Source organism: Podarcis muralis, chromosome 11 (assembly GCF_964188315.1).
Source record: "Podarcis muralis chromosome 11, rPodMur119.hap1.1, whole genome shotgun sequence".
NCBI lineage: Eukaryota > Metazoa > Chordata > Lepidosauria > Squamata > Lacertidae > Podarcis > Podarcis muralis.
Genome location: NC_135665.1, coordinates 30,288,522 through 30,306,244, shown reverse-complemented (window position 1 = coordinate 30,306,244; position 17,723 = coordinate 30,288,522). Strand labels below are relative to the sequence as shown.

The following is a 17,723-nucleotide window of genomic DNA, read 5'->3' as shown; positions in this document are numbered from 1 at the left end:
ATTTGAAGAAAAAGTCACGTTAGACCAGCAAGCCTATGGTAGAAATATGATCAAACTGGCAAAGTGTATTGGAGACCAAACCCAAAATTCTGCTTCCTGAGTAGGGATTCCAAATCCCAGACACCTAGGGTATATCAGAATATAGCGCTTTGTCTCACGATGTACACACAGTATACATGTACTTTGATAAGGGAACCTAAAGTTACTTTTTAACAGATTTAGAAGTTACCTACTGCTACAGTCTCTAGGTAATGTACAACTTATTACAGAACCTAACAGAACAGCATAATCATATAGCTGATCAGCAAAACATAACGTTCTATGCAATAATTTCTTTTAAAAAATTAATGTTCCAAAGCACTCCTTAAGAGAAATGAGAAAAGTCTTTGCTGACACTGAAATGACATTAGATGAGCACCAAGACAAGTTTCTTTGGAGAGAATATTACACAGATGGGGGGCAATCACTGAGAAGGCTTTCTCTCCTGTTGCCAGCTTTCACACCTCAGAAGGCACTGGCACGTAGAGGAGAGTCTCTGACAGCAACCTTAAGGCCTGGGTAGATGCATATGCGAAAGAGATGTTCTGCCAGGTACTTGGGCCTCATGTCAGGCAGGGCTTTATAGGGTTAATATAGCACCTTGAACTGGGCCCAGAAAAGAATCAGCAGGCAATGCAGATGGGCAAGGAATAGCATAATGCAATCAGAGCGCACAGTTCCTGTTAACAGCTTAGCTGCCATATTCTGCACCAGCTGAAGTTTCTGGACTATTCTCAAAGGCAGCCCATGTACAGTGCATTGCAGTCATCGAACTAGGAGGTTACCAGTGCATAGACCACACAAGCTCAGAAATTTTTCCCCCACCATAAACTCTATTTATTGAAGCTATTTGTACAATTGCAATTTTACAAACGGTACAATACTTGCACCTCACCTTTGTACAATCTAGTCTTTGGTGCTTTTCATTGCCCCTCAAATCCCACCCTCATCCTGCCAAAACTTGGCTCCTGCTTGGACATTAAGGTAAGAGGGAACACTGGTCCTCTGAGAGATTTTCAATACTGGAAGAAGAGATAGCCACCGCCTCCAGCAACCAGTCAAGTTTCTGCTAGCGGTGCCAAGGCCACTCAGCATCTCCAATGGTGAATAGGTTTACTTCTCAACATTTGTTGTCTCCCCAGTATAATGCTTCATTTTCCACCAACAGGAATGGGCAGTAGTCATCAACAAAATATTCTGCAGCATGTGATTGTGGGTCCCCATTTGATTGACCTGCTTTCGGTTTTCTGCCCTCCAATTTAAAATATCCAGGGATAGACTATCATCATAATGGAAGGTTACAATTTGCTTGGCCCCAGAGAGAATACAATGTAGTATTCACAATGAATGGAGGAAAATCACTTTGTAGATAGGCAATGGTATAAGTAGCAAGAACTATTCCAGGACATTCAGGTCCCTTACACATTGAATTTAGTACTAACCAAAGTTACTATCTGTCCTGATAATCATACTTTTTATTTTCTTTTTAAAAGCTATTCACACAATTATTAATTATGTTTTTATTTATTCAGAATACCTAACTTCCATTTTATATTCAAGAGAGGCTCTCAAAGCATGCCTAGTTTTACCATTAGTGGATTGGCCATCTTTAACCTAGTTTGCTTGGCATTTCTTAATGTCTGCATCTCAAATTTTATGTATTTGCTGCAAATGACTAATCAAAATATCAAGTTTCAGAACTGTGACCAAAGACATTCAAATGACATGCTACTCAATTCATGAGTTTCAAGCCGTGGGTTATTTTAGAAGATGACTAATTACTTTGTGTAATCACAGAATGTTCGTCAAGGATTAACTATATACAAAGTTTCTAAGCAATTTGTTCATTTGTGACAACTGCAAAATACAAAACTCAAAATTGTTTTCTTTACTCAGTAGTATTGTTTCCTTTGTTAAAAATAGAATCCACTGAAAGGAAAACAAATGCTGAAGTTAAGTGAATAAGAATAGCATGGTGATTTGCAGCTGAGCACAACTAAGTATGATTAACAGTTTGCCACCAAGACATCCATCAGTGTTTAAATTAATATCTGTTCTTAAATTAGAGGACTTACTGTTCTGTTAAGCATGCACAAAACATCTAAGTATGAAAATCTCTTAAGGGCTTAACTAACTTTTTTAAAAGAGTGAATGATTTTTAAAAATGCATTTCTTCAAAACCCATTAATAAATCAGAGCATATCACAATAAAGCATGTGAAGACTGCACTTAAGCCTGTAGGTCAGGATATTAAAAATGTTAAGGAATCAGGTGCAAATTGCATCAAGATAAAGCAAAGACAGCTGGGAGACCAGGGTTCAAATCCCCCATTCAGCCATGAAGCTCACTGGGTGATCTTGGGCCAGTCACTCATTCTCAGCCTAACCTACCTCACAGGGTTGTTGTGAGGATAAAAGAGGGGAGGCTATGTGCACTACCTTGGACTCTTTAGAGGAAAGATGGGCTACAAATGCAATTAAACACACACACACACACACACACACACACACACTGTAATTTACTGAATAGCCATGACAACTGAACTCAGTATTATTATTTTTATTTTTATTTATTACCCACCCTTTACTGTAAGGTTCCAGGGCAGGTTACAGCATTAAAACATTAAAAATAATTTAAAACATCCCGTGCCAGTACTGGCATGCACCTTTGTCCTGCAGAAATCCATTGTCATTACTTAAGCACACTTTAATAATAAATCAAATCTGACATAAAAAAATTCATATTTAGTGGATGCCACACAAAACTGGGATACTCAGCAGAATGGGCCTCAAGGAGTTACCATATTGAGATATAATATTAAACTGTCTAGGAGCAACTACTGCAAGAGCAATGCAAAAGAGTCCAATAATTAGAAATCTAGAACAGTTTCTTTTCACGCACTTTTAAGTACCCACATTATTACTAATCTGCAACACTAGTTAGGCAGACTAAAGTACACAAAACATGTTTACTTCTACAGAATACTGTGCTGTGAACACAGGACCACTAATCCCTTTCTGCAATGACTAGACTACAGGATCAAAAGTCCTGTCACTATTAAAAGGTAACCAAGCAGACTTTGAAGGACTGTCAATTGCAAACAGCAACACGTACCTTCACAAAATTTCTGGAAAAATTCAGAGAGGAGAGAGAGGATGCCTTGTCTTGGAAATACTTGCCTTGAACTTCCTTCTCCCCCCCCCCCCCACTGCTTAAAATGTTGCTATTTTAATCCTTTTGCTGCCTTCCAAAGTCAGCTTTAGACACACCGATTCTCTCTATCATTTTCCGTCCCATAAAAATCTATCTATTTCTGAAGTACATTTTTACTGCAATACACCATCTAAGGAAGACCAAAAGAAAATGTCACATGGATCAATGAACTTCAAAAAGGTTTGACATTTCAGGCTAATGCCATCCAAAATCCTTTCAAAACTTGTCTATCTCCAATAGTCATTAGCTTTCCATCATCCCTTTGCCAGTTCGAGGAAATGTAAACCTTGTGATTAGCTGGAATAGGACTACCCTCGCTAGTGGCACACTGAAACATTTATATCCCATAGTTTCTCTGGGGAAAAGTTGAAGTGCCTTAAATGGTTCTCCCACCTGCTATGTATTCTGCTCAGGGTCATTGCGAGCTTAGGCTGAGACAAAGAGACCACCCCAAGGTCATCTGAGCCACATGCCTACATAGAGACCTGGGGCTCCCCAGTTCTAGCTCAACTCTAACAACTACACCATGCTCTTATTATTAGGAGTGTACCATAAGGATTTAAGCCTCATTTCAGGCCTAATTAGGTCCTGGCCCCCCTCTGCCCCGTGGTGTGTGGGCCAATGAGAAGCAAATAGGAACAGATTTACCTATACCATGATCTCTGCTTGGGCCTGCAGGAGAATACAGTGGTACCTTGGGTTACAGACGCTTCAGGTTACAGACTCCGCTAACCCAGAAATAGTGCTTCAGGTTAAGAACTTTGCTTCAGGGTGAGAACAGAAATTGTGCTCCGGCGGCGCGGCAGCAGCAGAAGGCCCCATTAGCTAAAGTGGTGCTTCAAGTTAAGAACAGTTTCAGGTTAAGTACGGACCTCCAGAACGAATTAAGTACTTAACCTGAGATACCACTGTACTATGGGTGCAATAGGAGACAGAGGAGGTAGAAGCCTTTACAAGACCTCCCCATTCTGGAGTTCAGGGACATTTTGCCCCACAGGATTCCCACCTGCCCACCCTCGGGTTAGACCCTTCACTGTGCAATTTGGGTAGCTGGTTGACAGGGCCGGAAATTATTTTTCTCTCCCAACCTGACTGGCCCGTGATTGGGTTTTTTCCCCACCTTTCCCTCAGTAAAAATTATGGATTTATTTGTTAGGTGGAAGACTTTTGAGGGGGCAAAAATGGCATTGGGCTGGATCAACATAGTAAAAGGGGAGCCCTTAAGGAGCCTGAGGGGGAATTGGCCATGGAACCCCCAAGCTCGGGTTGGGGTCTCTGCCTGGCTGAAATTCTCATCCCAGTCACCCAGTAAGACCTAGCCAGCTTGACTTGCACCACAACAAGTTTCAGCATGGGCTGATTCCCATGGAATGGGTTTGTCTCAGTCCAACCCAGTGGATTCTATTCCACCAGCATTGGGTAGTTGAATGATGAACTGATCCTGGCCCTACAGCCATGCCAACCCCTATCTTGCTGGCTGCCAGTCAATGAAGATTTGACCTAATTTCATCTGCTGCCCTTCACATCATGCACCTACCAGAGGAAGGTAAAAACAGTATCCAGATATTTGGGACTCACTCTGAAGTAGCAAAGTATTGGAACTTTAAAGCAGAAAGACCATTTGAGCCGACATTTTGTTGGAGTCTATGCAACCACAAGTATTTCTGAGATAAGAATCTGGAGATAGATTCCTAACTGACCAATAGGTAAGTAGTTGCAGTTCAAGGCGGGTGATGAATAAAGATTCAGGCCAATTATACAGCCTTGAGAGGCTAATTCACACTTAATACTGATAGATAACCCTTTTAAGCACTCAGAGTTTGGAACTCTTACCAGTTCATTTAATGTTTGCATTCTGTAATTTATATTAGTTTATAGAGAACCATATCCCAAAGAATGAGTGTCCACAGGAGGGAACACACACAACTCCATTGATTTCAGAGGCCTTCTCCAATGCCTGCAATCTGAAAACCACATAACTTTTGTGTGTGTGTGTGTGTGTGTGTGTGTGTGTGTGTGTCTTGTGTTTTGTGTTTTTTTTGCAGGATGGGATGACATTTTTATTATGCCATTAACAGCATTCAGGAGGAATTTAAAAACATTCATGTTCACCCAGGCATTCAATGGCTGTAATATATTGTTCCTGGCAGCCTTGAAATTATTAGCTGTACTAACGTGGCTATTTTCAAATGTTCTTGCGTTTAAAATGTTTTATTTATATGTCTTGTTTATTTGTTGTTTGCTAGATGTCAACAACAACAACAACGAGTAGTAACCCCTTCTGAAGGGATGAGAGCTGCCAAATTACAGGCAAATAAGTAGAGGGGTTTTGTGCAATGAGGCTTCCAAGTTTGCTTGTTTTCCATTTTTAAATCCACAAGGGATACCTTACCCTCTCTGTGACTTTGTGTGTACTTTTTATTATTGTGACATAAGACATAGAGGTGCACCCTAGGTAAGTTCACTACAAAAGTTCAGAAACATAGCTGCACTCAATGTTTGAGTGAAAAATACTGAGGCTTTTTTCTGTTGAAAATTGCCAGAGTTTTGGAAACTAAAGAGCTTAATGGGACAGAACCAAGACCTGGACATCCAGCATTGAAAGGAAGTCCCAAGCATTTCACTAGGAGTGAAGAGATCAGACTATTTCCCGCCTATATCAATTTTGCATGTTCATTTGTAAGTTTCATTTATAATCTGGTTGCCGTGTTCCTGTTTCTAAATTAAATCTGAGGGTTTTTTAACAGAAACATTATTTAAGCCATTTTAAATAGCATTTTATAATAAAACACATATTTTCTCTCATTGTAATCATTTAAAAAACATTTTGACCTAAAATATATATTGTGCATTTTCATACATTTTTTAGCCAAGAATAGTATAACAAAAAATTGAAGAAGTATGAAATCTGAACGATAATGGTGTTTTGGTTCACAAATTAGTTCAGGAGGTCAGAATGCACCAGTGTTGACAGATAACAAATTTCTCACACTTAGATATTGTTAGGTAGGTTACTGTTATTGCCTACATTAATATAAGATGTTATTTTTAGAGGAGAGCTATCAAAACAAGCAGCACTGCTGCCATGGATTCTTTTATAGTTGAATACCCCACAAAAACCATATCTGTTTTTATTCTAATTCATACATACTCTTCCAACCAGTTAACGTTTGTGTTGACACTTAACACACACTTTCAGTAATCCACTTAGTGTTATTAGAGAGAGGAGCAAATGCCATTAAGAGTGTGAATTATTAAAGCTTAGTGCAACTACTAAGAAAGGATGACCCACTTACCAGAGCATGCATCTTCTACACTTCCACACAGCATCTAGGACTTCAGCAGTAAATAAACACTGAGAACAGAACGGAAATAGCAAAGGCTAAAAGTTGAGGGCAAAGTTCCAGCATCAGTGTTTGGAAAGATTAGTGTCAATGCCTTTAGAATGCAACAGACACTTTCAAATATCTTAACGGAAACAGTAAGATACTGCAGAAAAGATGATCACAGAAGGAACAAGATTACAGATGTGCAACACAACAGTAGCAATATACATATGTAAAAAAGGAGAAGTGAAGGTATGCAAACGCAGCTTCCTCTGCCACAGTAATTTTCACAATGTGGTTTTGTCTTTTCAGCAACAGGAACTGCTACAGCAGAAACAGTCAAAACCAATTGTGCACAGAGTTCTTGCTTTGCAAATGCACAAAACTTCTTTTTAGATTACAGTCCAATTGCTCCCATCGAGCAACTTTCTTATTTACCGTATTTTTTGCTCTATAAGACGACTCACTTTTTCCCTCCTAAAAAGTAAGGGGAAAAGTGTGTGCGTCTTATGGAGCGAATAAAGGCTGTGCAGCTATCACAGAAGCCAGAACAGCAAGAGGGATTGCTGCTTTCACTGTGCAGCGATCCCTCTTGCTGTTCTGGCTTCTGAGATTCAGAATGTTTTTTTTTCTTGTTTTCCTCCTCCAAAAACTAGGTGCGTCTTTTGGTCTGGTGCGTCTTATAGAGCGAAAAATACGTCTTATAGAGTGAAAAATACGGTATTGTAATGGTTCTAGGGGTTGCTCGTGCGTAAACCTGTCCCAACACCTGGGTGGGTTGCCTGAGTGAACCTTTCCTGTCCGGACAGCCACTCACCCGTGGCTGTCTCAATCGCTGGCAGAATCTGTCAGTGGGCGTTTCTTAAACTTCTTCCAGCAAAGAAGCTCTTTGACGCCCAGTCTCCTCCTACTCTCCCTGTGCGGAAGCCTTCTGCGCAAGGAGGGCGTAGGCAGTGGAGGACCCTTCCTCTCTCCGCTGGTCCCCGGCAAGGAGTCATGGGACCGCCTCGGCAATTCCCCCATCTGCCCCCCTTCTCCACTGGAGCTACGCTGATTACCTCCCCAGAAGATGGGCTGCCTCTCCCACTCCCCAGGCGCTCTCTGGGATCCCCTTGGAGCTTGCTCTCTCCCTCCGGCACTGATGGCAGTTCCCTGACAGGTATTTATTACAGCCGCTGAAAACAGAGAATCCTCGGACTAGGAAATTTAAATTCATATACTGATAGGAGGGGAAAACACTTTAAATTCCTAATTTTGATGCTTCCTTCTGTAGTCAGAACCATGATATGGGCAACATAAATAGAACAATCAAAAGAGATATGGAGGTCAGGAGGAACAATGCCTTAAATTCACAATGCCTGCAATGTGTGGAGCGCTGAAAGCAGCAATATACTGGGAAAGACAGACTAAAGCCAGAAGTTTAACTAGTAAATAATAATAATAATAATCTGGAGTGAAAAACGAAAATGAAAGTCCTAAAAAGACTGCATAATTATAGTAGTCTCTAAAGGACCAAGAAAGTATTAAATGTGAAAGTCTTGAGACTGCGGTGAAAGGCCAACAAGAAGATGGTAAGAGGAACCTCCTTAGACATGAAGTTGCAAAGTTTGGATGTGGCCATGGAGAAGGCCCTTGTCCCAACTAAGTACCGTATCTCAGTGTTTCCCAACCTTTTTTGGGCAAAGGCACACTTGTTTCATGAAAAAAATCTCGAGGCACACCACCATTACAGCCCTGTGACGTCAGCGCGCAGCGTCACGCCGGGAGGGACATGAATTGCTAGCAAATTACATAATCACCTCCTTGAGGGCTGGCTCATCTTCTCCGAAGGCAGAACCCCATTAATTAACAGCACAGACTCACACCATAGCCAAGACGAGGGGGGAAAACCTCAGTCATGCACAGTCATGCACATGTGGGGGCTAAATGAGGACGAAGACCGGGCAGAGAGCAGGGTTCAAATCACCCCACCTGGCCAGGACAATCCCTGGGTCTCCCTTGGGCCACTCGCCTGACCCACCTCGCAGGGCTGTTGTTGCGAGGATAACACAGGGAGAACCACGCGCGCCCCCAGGAGCTCCTTGGAGGAGAAAGCGGGCGATGAATGCAATGCACGAAATATATGAGAGGCGACCAGGTTTTGCAGGTGAGGGGCCCCCGCCAGCCTCCGCTTCCAACACCCGGCGCAACGACGCCGAAGTTTCCCCCCGGGCTCGGCTCGGGGAGCAGCGCTGCTCCCCCCCGGCTCCCCTTCGTCCTCCCGGCTCTCTCTGCCGCCCACTGGGGACCCCCCTCACCTGCCAAGTCCAGAGCGCCGGTGGAAATTGCATGCATGCATGCAGGGCGCCGCGTTGCCATTGCATTGCACTGCACTCCATGCAACGCCTGCACGCATGCATTGCCTTGCACGCCCGCCAAGGGGTCTCCCCGCGGTCCGATGCGTCCCCTCCGGCGCGGATGCAGCATTGCAAAAATAACCCCCCCCCCCGACGCAGCCCTACCTGGAGGGCAGCCTCCGCCTCCGCCGCTCCGCCTCCGCGGGGATCCCCGGCCTCCATCCTGCCGCCCGATCTCCGCGGGGGCGCAGGCAGGCTGCGCGGGGTCTGCGCGGAAGAGCCCCTGCCCGCCCGGCCGCCGCCGCCGCGCTCATTCCATGGCCGGGAGAAGAGCGCTTCAAACAAAACGCCCGGCCCGCCAGGCCACGCTGGGAAACGTAGTTTGCGCACCCCGCGCGGGCGCGGAGCCCAAGGGCGAGGGGACTACGGATCCCGGCAGCCCCCGCGCCGGGGACGGAGGGGGAGAGGCCGGGTGCAGGGATGGAGGGACGGGTGGGTGGGCGAGCGAGTGAGTGAGTGGCAGCCGCCAAGCCTTGGCCGAGAGCCAGGAAGGGCCTCCCCGGAGGAGGAAGAGGAGGAGGGAGGCGCAGAGCGGGAGGGAGGGAGGGAACCCCAGGGGTCATCTAGTGACGGCGCCCCAATCGAAAATTTGACTTTAAAAAAAAAAAATCTTTCAATTTTTTAATTTTTCCCGCGGCACACCAGGCAACATCTCGCGGCACACTAGAGTGCCGCGGAACAGTGGTTGGGAAACACTGCCGTATCTGACTTGAAACTGACAAGAGCCTTTGCAGAGCTGTGTTTAGGTATTCATTTAATTACATGTAAACGTACGAGGGGGTCAAGGAAAAGCTGCCAAACCCCATCTCCTTTATCCCATCTACAGCTCTCCATGAGTTTGGGGGAGAAGGAAGTGGTGAAGTTCTACTCAGGAAAGCTCCTTTTGATAAGTTTCCCCTATTTTCCCTGCCTTAATCTGGGCACTGGTTATAAACCTCTAATTAGCACAGTAGAAGAAGGGGAGGATGGTGTGCTTCAGTACACTCTGCTCCCCCTCCTCACTTGAAAACTGGAACATGAGTATATAGCTGGCAGATTGGGCCATCTGGAAGTGCCTTGAGTCTCCCCTATTTCCCTTCTGACACAGCATCCCTAGAAGCATAGCTAGCTGCACACTAACACAAAAATGCAGGAAAGATTTGTGGCAGAAGAGGTGGAGGGGCAGGAGAGGCTGTTTACTTCAATTCCATAATTCAGATTCAAAACAAAACAGCACCAGACACACAGTAACTTAGAACACACCGCTGTGTTTCCCCTACTTATTGTATTCCTTGTGCTCTCTCTATATCCAGGGATCTAATGTGGCATTGAAAGGTCCATACAGTATATTTTTGCATTGCCTTAAGCTCTAGTACTTGAAACAGAATTTTTTCAGCAGACTTTGTATTTTAGGAGACTAAACGTGAGAAGATAGCACTTATATTTCTTTTAAAATTTCCTGTGGCAAAGGCACAAACATGATGGGAACAAGTCCCTCATTTGTCATCTTTGCTGCAATTCCATGTGTGCGTTATGTGCAGGCTGCTTGACAGCTTCTGCAGTTGCGAAAGCAAACTGCCATATGGCTAGTCAACTACAGAGGGCACCTTGGGATTTAGTTTGGTTAAGGCCCAACTGTTAGCTTCCCTTTGTATCCCCCCCCCCCATTGAAATTCTATTCCCAAAATATATTCCTTGCAAATACAGACACACATAAATACTGAAACATTGCGGTTATACTAACTGCATTTGCTCTCTTTCACAAGAAATCACACCCTGCAGTGCTGGGCTGGTACAATACAATTGCCACCTCTATAGCTATTTATTCAGCTGTGAAGACAAATTTCAAAGTAAAAAAAGCCCCAGGGTCTCCTGTGTAGAATTCGACGCAGAGCACTATTAAGAGTTGTACTGTGAAGAATCATTGGGTCCCCTGTAAATCTGTTCCAACTGAGCAAACCTGTAACAAAGTGGGAGGCAGTCTTTAGCCTGCCTGTTTCATTTAAAGAAAATATTTCAGATCTTGTGCTTTGTGGCAGAATTTTATTTTATTTCTGACCCCTTCTCATCCACGGTTTTCTCCCACCCCCCAAGCAAGTTCACTCCAAGTTTTCTTTTTCCTTTTAAATTGCACTGCTTGTTTGGAATTAGCAATAGCAGTGTTCTTATAAGGGAAGATAATCTCCAAATGCAATGAACCCTTTCCTATACATGAACACCGATCCCATGGCCTGCAGAACGTGTGTATAGCACATATGTAGGAGCAAGGATTGAGAGATTTTATCTACAATCAGCAGTTTCTTAATTCTTCAAAGAGGCAATTTCTATCCCTAAATGAAGGCTAGAATAAAGCAGAGAAGGTTAATATAGTAGCGACACAGACACTCAAGGGCTTGTCTGATAATATTATGGTTCCCTAAGGCAAATCCTATCAATACAGGTGACTCCCCAGTTACGTGGGGGTTACATTCCAGGCCCCCGTGTGCATAAGTGAAATTTGTGTAAGTGGGGAATAGCCTCTAAACGCCTGGTTTTACCTGCTCTTCAACTATCTCCCCTGCACTCTCTCCAATGCAGACCAAAATATCCAGAGTTGAAGCTACAGGGCCAGCTGCAGGCTGGAGGTCATACAGGAAAGCGGCTGTGGAGGCTGCGCTACCCGCAAGTCAGCTGTTATGTGGGGAGGCTTAGCAAGAGGGAGGCTGAGCAGCCTAAACCAACTCCTGCTGAACCTCTGGTCTCTTCAGCACTGAATAAATTCAGTGACTTTACATACGCTTTTCACTTGGCCAGCTACTGCAGAGTTAACTCACTTGCTGCTAACATTTCACCTATAAATAAAAATAGACCACAGGTTGCTGGTACCACTGACATTTGTATTCTCAATGAACATTGTTCTTGACACATAGCAAGCCTATTAATAAACTGCTGACTGTGTATTTCAGATTTAGAAAGCCTCTGAAATCCAGACATGTAATGTTGTTGAAGGCCTTTTTGAATAGTGGCTCTATATAAGCAGTAAAATACCCTGTACAAAAATGAGTCAGCCAAGTGACTGATAAACCAGTTTTAAGAGAGGGATTGGCTAACTAAAAGCAAACTAGGTATTACTTGTAATGCATCAGTACCAGCATACGCCCTCTTCAAGTATCAAGCACAATTTTATGGGGAAATAATGGATAGCCCTCGTGGACCAATGTACCTAAGCAGCTTAAAATTTTTATTTTTGAGAAAGCAGAAGGCTGGCCTCTGAACATCTTGTCAATAGTACCAACACACCATTTTCAGAATACATGTCAGTCCCAAAAGCTTCCCCAAGCCAAGGCTTTCCCCCCTCAACACATTTTTGATAGTTTATATGCCACTCTTCATTTAAAACAAATCCAGTGCAGATTAAATCAGCAAGATATGCAGCATCTGCTAAAGAATGGTATGTGCTTTAAGAATGCTCCGTCACAACCCCATAAAATGGAATCACTGAAGAAGAAAGCAGAGATAAATTAGCACACATGTATATATCTATATCTATATATTTACTTTTCTTGGCTTGTCTTCTAAATGATCGCACCTGAGTTTCTTTCCAAAAAGCACCAAACAAATTACCATGAATCACTAGTCCAGGAATTCAGTACATCTTGCTGCACTCAGCAGCCAAAGTAATTATTATAGATCTACCTGTACATGAACATCTTACACTGTCAAAGGTACATTCGCCCAGTAATTCTACTGCTGCAAATGTGAGCAGCAAAGCCATAACTGTAACTAACTCTCTCATATGTAATTCAGTTAAAAAGGCATGCAGTATTTCTTTTGATCTATATATGGAAAGTGGCTGGGGTTGGTTTTTTTCCTGTTGAAAATAATACCATATGCTTTCCTTGCTGGTCTCAATCCAAGAAAATGGATAAGGAGCTTGAAGTGGAAATTGCTAAACAAGCAGAAGATAAGATCTCAAGTGCAACTCACTGATACACAGGATGGGGGCAGGGAGAGAGAGTCTCTGCAGTAGCATCTGGCTAGACTAATTTCCTTGGGGAGGCAAATACCTATATTGCAGTTAGAAGTCAGTGTTCAGAAGGATGGCAGTACCAAAAAGAGACCACTCCTAAAATAAGGTTATCTGCAGTGTGAAAAACCTGTGTTTTTATAATCAAGTAATTATAAACCAAGTGTCAGAAAACATGGACAATATATTTACTGCATATACTATGAGGATCTCATCCTGACACCCAGGAGTGGCTGGACTGGATAACAACTTGAGCCTCTGACTTGTTTGTTACATCCCCCCAGCATGGGGCACCGCAAATAAGGCTAAGGCTTGTACTGTCTCAGTTAGTGCTGGTGTTTGCTTGGTTAAAGATAAAAACCGAGTATAAATAGGTGAGTTATCTGGATGGCAAGATCCAGGTTTGGGACAAGTGCTCTTTTGTGAGAGAACCCAAGCAGAGATTTAAAATCACAAACATGCAGCAAAGTCAAATGCAAAAATATAGGCTGTTTAACCTTTAAAATATCCCCTTCTAAGTTCCTTCCAAAGTTCCCCTCTTCCCTTAACATAGAAAGAGACCATACACTGGTAAGTTAAAATTGGTTTACTTACAAACCAAGGTCAGATTTCCATACAGCAGTTAAGAACGCATAGTCAGTAAAACACAGGTTCCAAAAGTGATAAATGTTTCAAAATTATTTGTATAGAAACACAAAGATAGCTTGCTTAAGCCATAGGGTCTTAGTTTGGAGTGACCATCTTAAGACCTCCTTATTGGTAGAGTTCACATGGTGGATTGAGAAGAACAAAGGCTTGATAACCATCCTTCTCAAGGTGAGGTGGAATGACCTGGCAGCACAGCTTACTCTATGGTCTTAACCCCTTCTTGCATTAATTAACTGTAAGCATGTTGGTTATATGAGGCTGCTAGTCCAACAGTTAGAGTTTCGCTAAAGAATTTCTATCTTAAATATTGACACTTATTATTTTGAAAAGAAATCTAAGGCTGCAAACACAAGCACATTCCTCAATGTAACATGCATAGGGTTACACTGTAAATCCGCGAAGCATAATAAAAGACTGCAAGATCTTCAGAGCAACTGTCATTACAGAGCCACCTCAATGTCCAACGAACACCAGGGGTGACAATTCCACAGCAAGGGATGCAGCTTCAAAACAGAAACCACAACAGCAACTGCCTAGAAAACAATTACAGATAGGTAGCCGTGTTGGTCTGCCATAGTCAAAACAAAACAAAATCCTTCCAGTAGCACCTTAAAGACCAACTAAGTTAGTTCTTCTGTGTATCTGAAGAAGTGTGCATGCACACGAAAGCTCATACCAAGAATTAACTTAGTTGGTCTTTAAGGTGCTACTGGAAGGAATTTTTTTTGTTTTGCCTAGAAAACAGGCACTGCTTTTTCTTTCTAAATTCCAAAAGATGAATGAAGTCACCTTCACAGTTCATTATTCTCGTGTTTTACAGGCAGCAGCTCACCTCATTCTCTGCACCCAACTACTGAAAGCAATGTGAGAGAAAGTTCTTCCCCAACCCACTCCTGGGGCAGACTTCTACACATCCTCCTCCGATTCTCCAAGAAGTCAGGGAGAGAGGAAGCTATGTATCTATTATTGACATTTCAGGGCTCACTTGGTAAAGGTACCCCTGATCGCTAGGTCCAGTCACAGACGACTCGGGGGTTGCATGTTCATCTCGCTCTATAGGCCGAGGGAGCCAGCGTTTGTCCACAGACAGCTTCCGGGTCATGTGGCCAGCATGACTAAGCCGCTTCTGGCGAACCAGAGCAGCACACAGAAATGCCATTTACCTTCCCGCCGGAGCGGTACCTATTTATCTACTTGCACTTTGACGTGCTTTCAAAATGCTAGGTTGGCAGGAGCAGGGACCGAGCAATGGGAGCTCACCCCGTCGCAGGGATTCAAACCGCCAACCTTCCGATCGGCAAGCCCAAGGCTCAGTGGTTTAGACCACAGCGCTACCCGTGTCCCTCTCGTGGCTCACTAGTAAGAGGTAATTAAGACCCAAGTTTCTTCGGTCCTGATTATCTACAGATCAGATATGCACGATGTAAGCTGAATATAATATGTGTTACCCTTTAGACGGGAGAATACTGCAGGGTTCTTATATGGACTTCCTTCTCCACCCCTGAAGCCAGAGCAGCTCTCAGCAAAAAAAGAAAGAAAGAAATCCTTTATAAAAGGAACCAAATACACCGAACTTTTCACATAAAATTATACATCATCACTGACCTACCATCGAAGAGGATGAAAGCTTGCAATATACTGAAAACAAAATCCAATAAAAATGGTCCCAAAGGAGAAACAATATTGAAAGTAAAAAGATTAGCTTCTCTTTGCACCTTACAAAGGACTGATGATTATGGGAAACAATGTGTGCTAGGAGCCAAAGTAAATTGGTTTTATGCTCTAGATTCAACCAAATGCCACAATGAAAGTTGGGAAGGCAGAATAAATTTAAGATAGGAAAAAGATCAGGCCACCCCAGTGTATTCCCCCCCCCCCCATCAACAGCTTTCTATTTGCATCAGACACACCACTTTTGTGGCTCACACTGGGCCAGAAGCATAAAGCACAACTGGAATCACAGAATCGTAGAGCTGGAAGGCTCCCCAGGGATAATTCTAGCCCAACCTGAATGATGGAAAGCAGTTGTGTGCTTTAAGTTCACAAGCTCTCTCTCCACTGCAAGGAATTACACCTAGGCAGTTGTTCATTGCTCCCATTTCCATATACAGTGGTGCCTCGCAAGACGAAATTAATCCGTTCCGCGAGTCTCTTCGTCTTGCGGTTTTTTCGTCTTGCGAAGCACGGCTATTAGCGGCTTAGCGGCTTTAAGAAAAAGGAAACAAACTCGCAAGAACTCGCAAGACATTTCGTCTTGCGAAGCAAGCCCATAGGGAAATTCGTCTTGCGGAACGACTCAAAAAACGGAAAACCCTTTCGTCTAGCGAGTTTTTCGTCTTGTGAGGCATTCGTCTTGCGGGGCACCGCTGTACCACAGATTCACTTGCAACATCTGAGAAATGCCTCAAGGAGAATCAAGAACCTGCATCCAGAAGATTTTCTAGAGAAACAACAATGACAGCACAGTGGATTATACAAATATTAGCCAGAGTGTGGCCAAAGGGTAACTGTAGTCTACCACAGAATCCTTGTGAAAGCATGTCAGATCGCTCTTCTGCAGTGCAGGAGCAAGTGGAGCAATACATTTTGCTCCCCTGTTCTCTTATATCACCCCCCCCCCAACAAGTCCTATTGATTTCAGAGGGAAATGGATACCTCAGACTTAGTATGATGCTTTAGCAATTTCACAAATTTATATCCTGCAAAATGAAGCAGGCACCTTCTAGATGAAATCCAATACGAAAGTTACAAAAATCACTGCTCTGGTTATTGCTATTCATTGTTCTTTTGTCCTGTGTCATTACAGTTAATAACCCTGCTTCAGACAGATGCAGTTAGACAGGTCTTCCATAAGTAAAATGAAAGCTATTTATTAATTGATTTCCTGTAAAATTTAAGCAAAGGAAACATTTTAAATGAATAAATGCCCTAAAGCAAAACGCAGCCAAGAAAGAAATATATTTTAAGAACAAACATTTGGCACAGGGATTTTTTTTATCTTAATTCCCCCCCACCCAACATATTATCACAAAGAACTAAATTGAATATTACGTTTCCAATGTGGCACTATAATTGGATCATTTTGTAAAATAATGGTATGGACAGAATAAAAAGGAACCTGTAGACAGGACTTTTTATAATGCAGCATAACATAATTAGTTAAAGCAATCTGTTCAGAACTGCAGCTATCACTCTCTCTAATAACCAAAACAGGTGATTGAGTGCCAATAGGAACCGAGCCAAAAATACAGGGTCATTGTGAAACAAGAGGAAGATATCAGCATGATCAGGGAAACCATGTATGCAAACATACTAAAAAAATATGTTTCAGCATCTAAGGAGAATGTCCATCCAAAAACATTCCAGCGAGGCTTGAACATCCTCAGCAGTCACAGATTGTCAAACATCAGTTGGAAAAGAATACTGGAAATCTGGGTCTGAGCTCTTTACAGCTTATATAACAAGGGCTGAGGAACCTTTTCATCCCAGGGGCTGCATTGTTTCTTGGCTGACCATATGAGGCTGCAGGTCAGTGGTGGCCATGGACAAAACAAAAATGGGCACAACTACTCCCCCCACCCAACATAAAAATTACTTGTTTCCCCTTGTTTCTACTCCTCTATGCTTCTTCTCTCCAATGACAACCCAGGAAAAGAGCAATCATTAGTTTCAAAGGTGACATGGGAAGAGCATTGCTGCCAAAGGCAATGATACCAACACAATTGATCAGGGTTGGCGGGCCACTTGGAAAGGCTTAACAGGCCAGATCAGCCCCATAAAGTGAAGGCTTCCCACACCTGACTTTTAGCATCTCAGAAGAGAGCATGGCCAACAATGGCTATGCTCTACATTCACTGTCAAAAGGCAGTAATCGAAGGTGGGCAGACTGCTGTTGTGTTCACGTCCTGCTTGCAAGCTTCCCACAAAATAGAGATAGAGTCACACTGAAGCAAGAAAGATATCTCATTTAAGCCTCCAAAAACAAACCCCTCAAAATTAGTCACAGGGGGCACAGAATCTGACTAGTGAAGCAGTGTTGAGGGAGGCTGTTTACTTCCCCACGATTTTTCCTAACTACCGTAAATCCTATGCCATTTAGCTTAACTGCCCCTCCCC

General features: G+C 43.1%; 1 protein-coding gene across 6 annotated transcripts in view; it reads right to left on the bottom strand.

The window, feature by feature from the left end:
• MCTP1 (multiple C2 and transmembrane domain containing 1) overlaps positions 1–17,723 on the bottom strand; it is a 173,285-nt gene that overhangs the window by 145,873 nt on the left and 9,689 nt on the right. Inside the window, exon 1 of one of the 6 annotated variants that reach the window (XM_077936217.1) lies at positions 6,549–6,752. The exons of the other annotated variants lie outside the window; for them this stretch is intronic. Coding sequence (XP_077792343.1) covers positions 6,549–6,560 — 12 coding nt within the window. The 5' untranslated portion in view covers positions 6,561–6,752. Of the gene's footprint in view, positions 1–6,548; positions 6,753–17,723 lie in introns of those variants that run through there. 6 annotated transcript variants of the gene reach the window in all.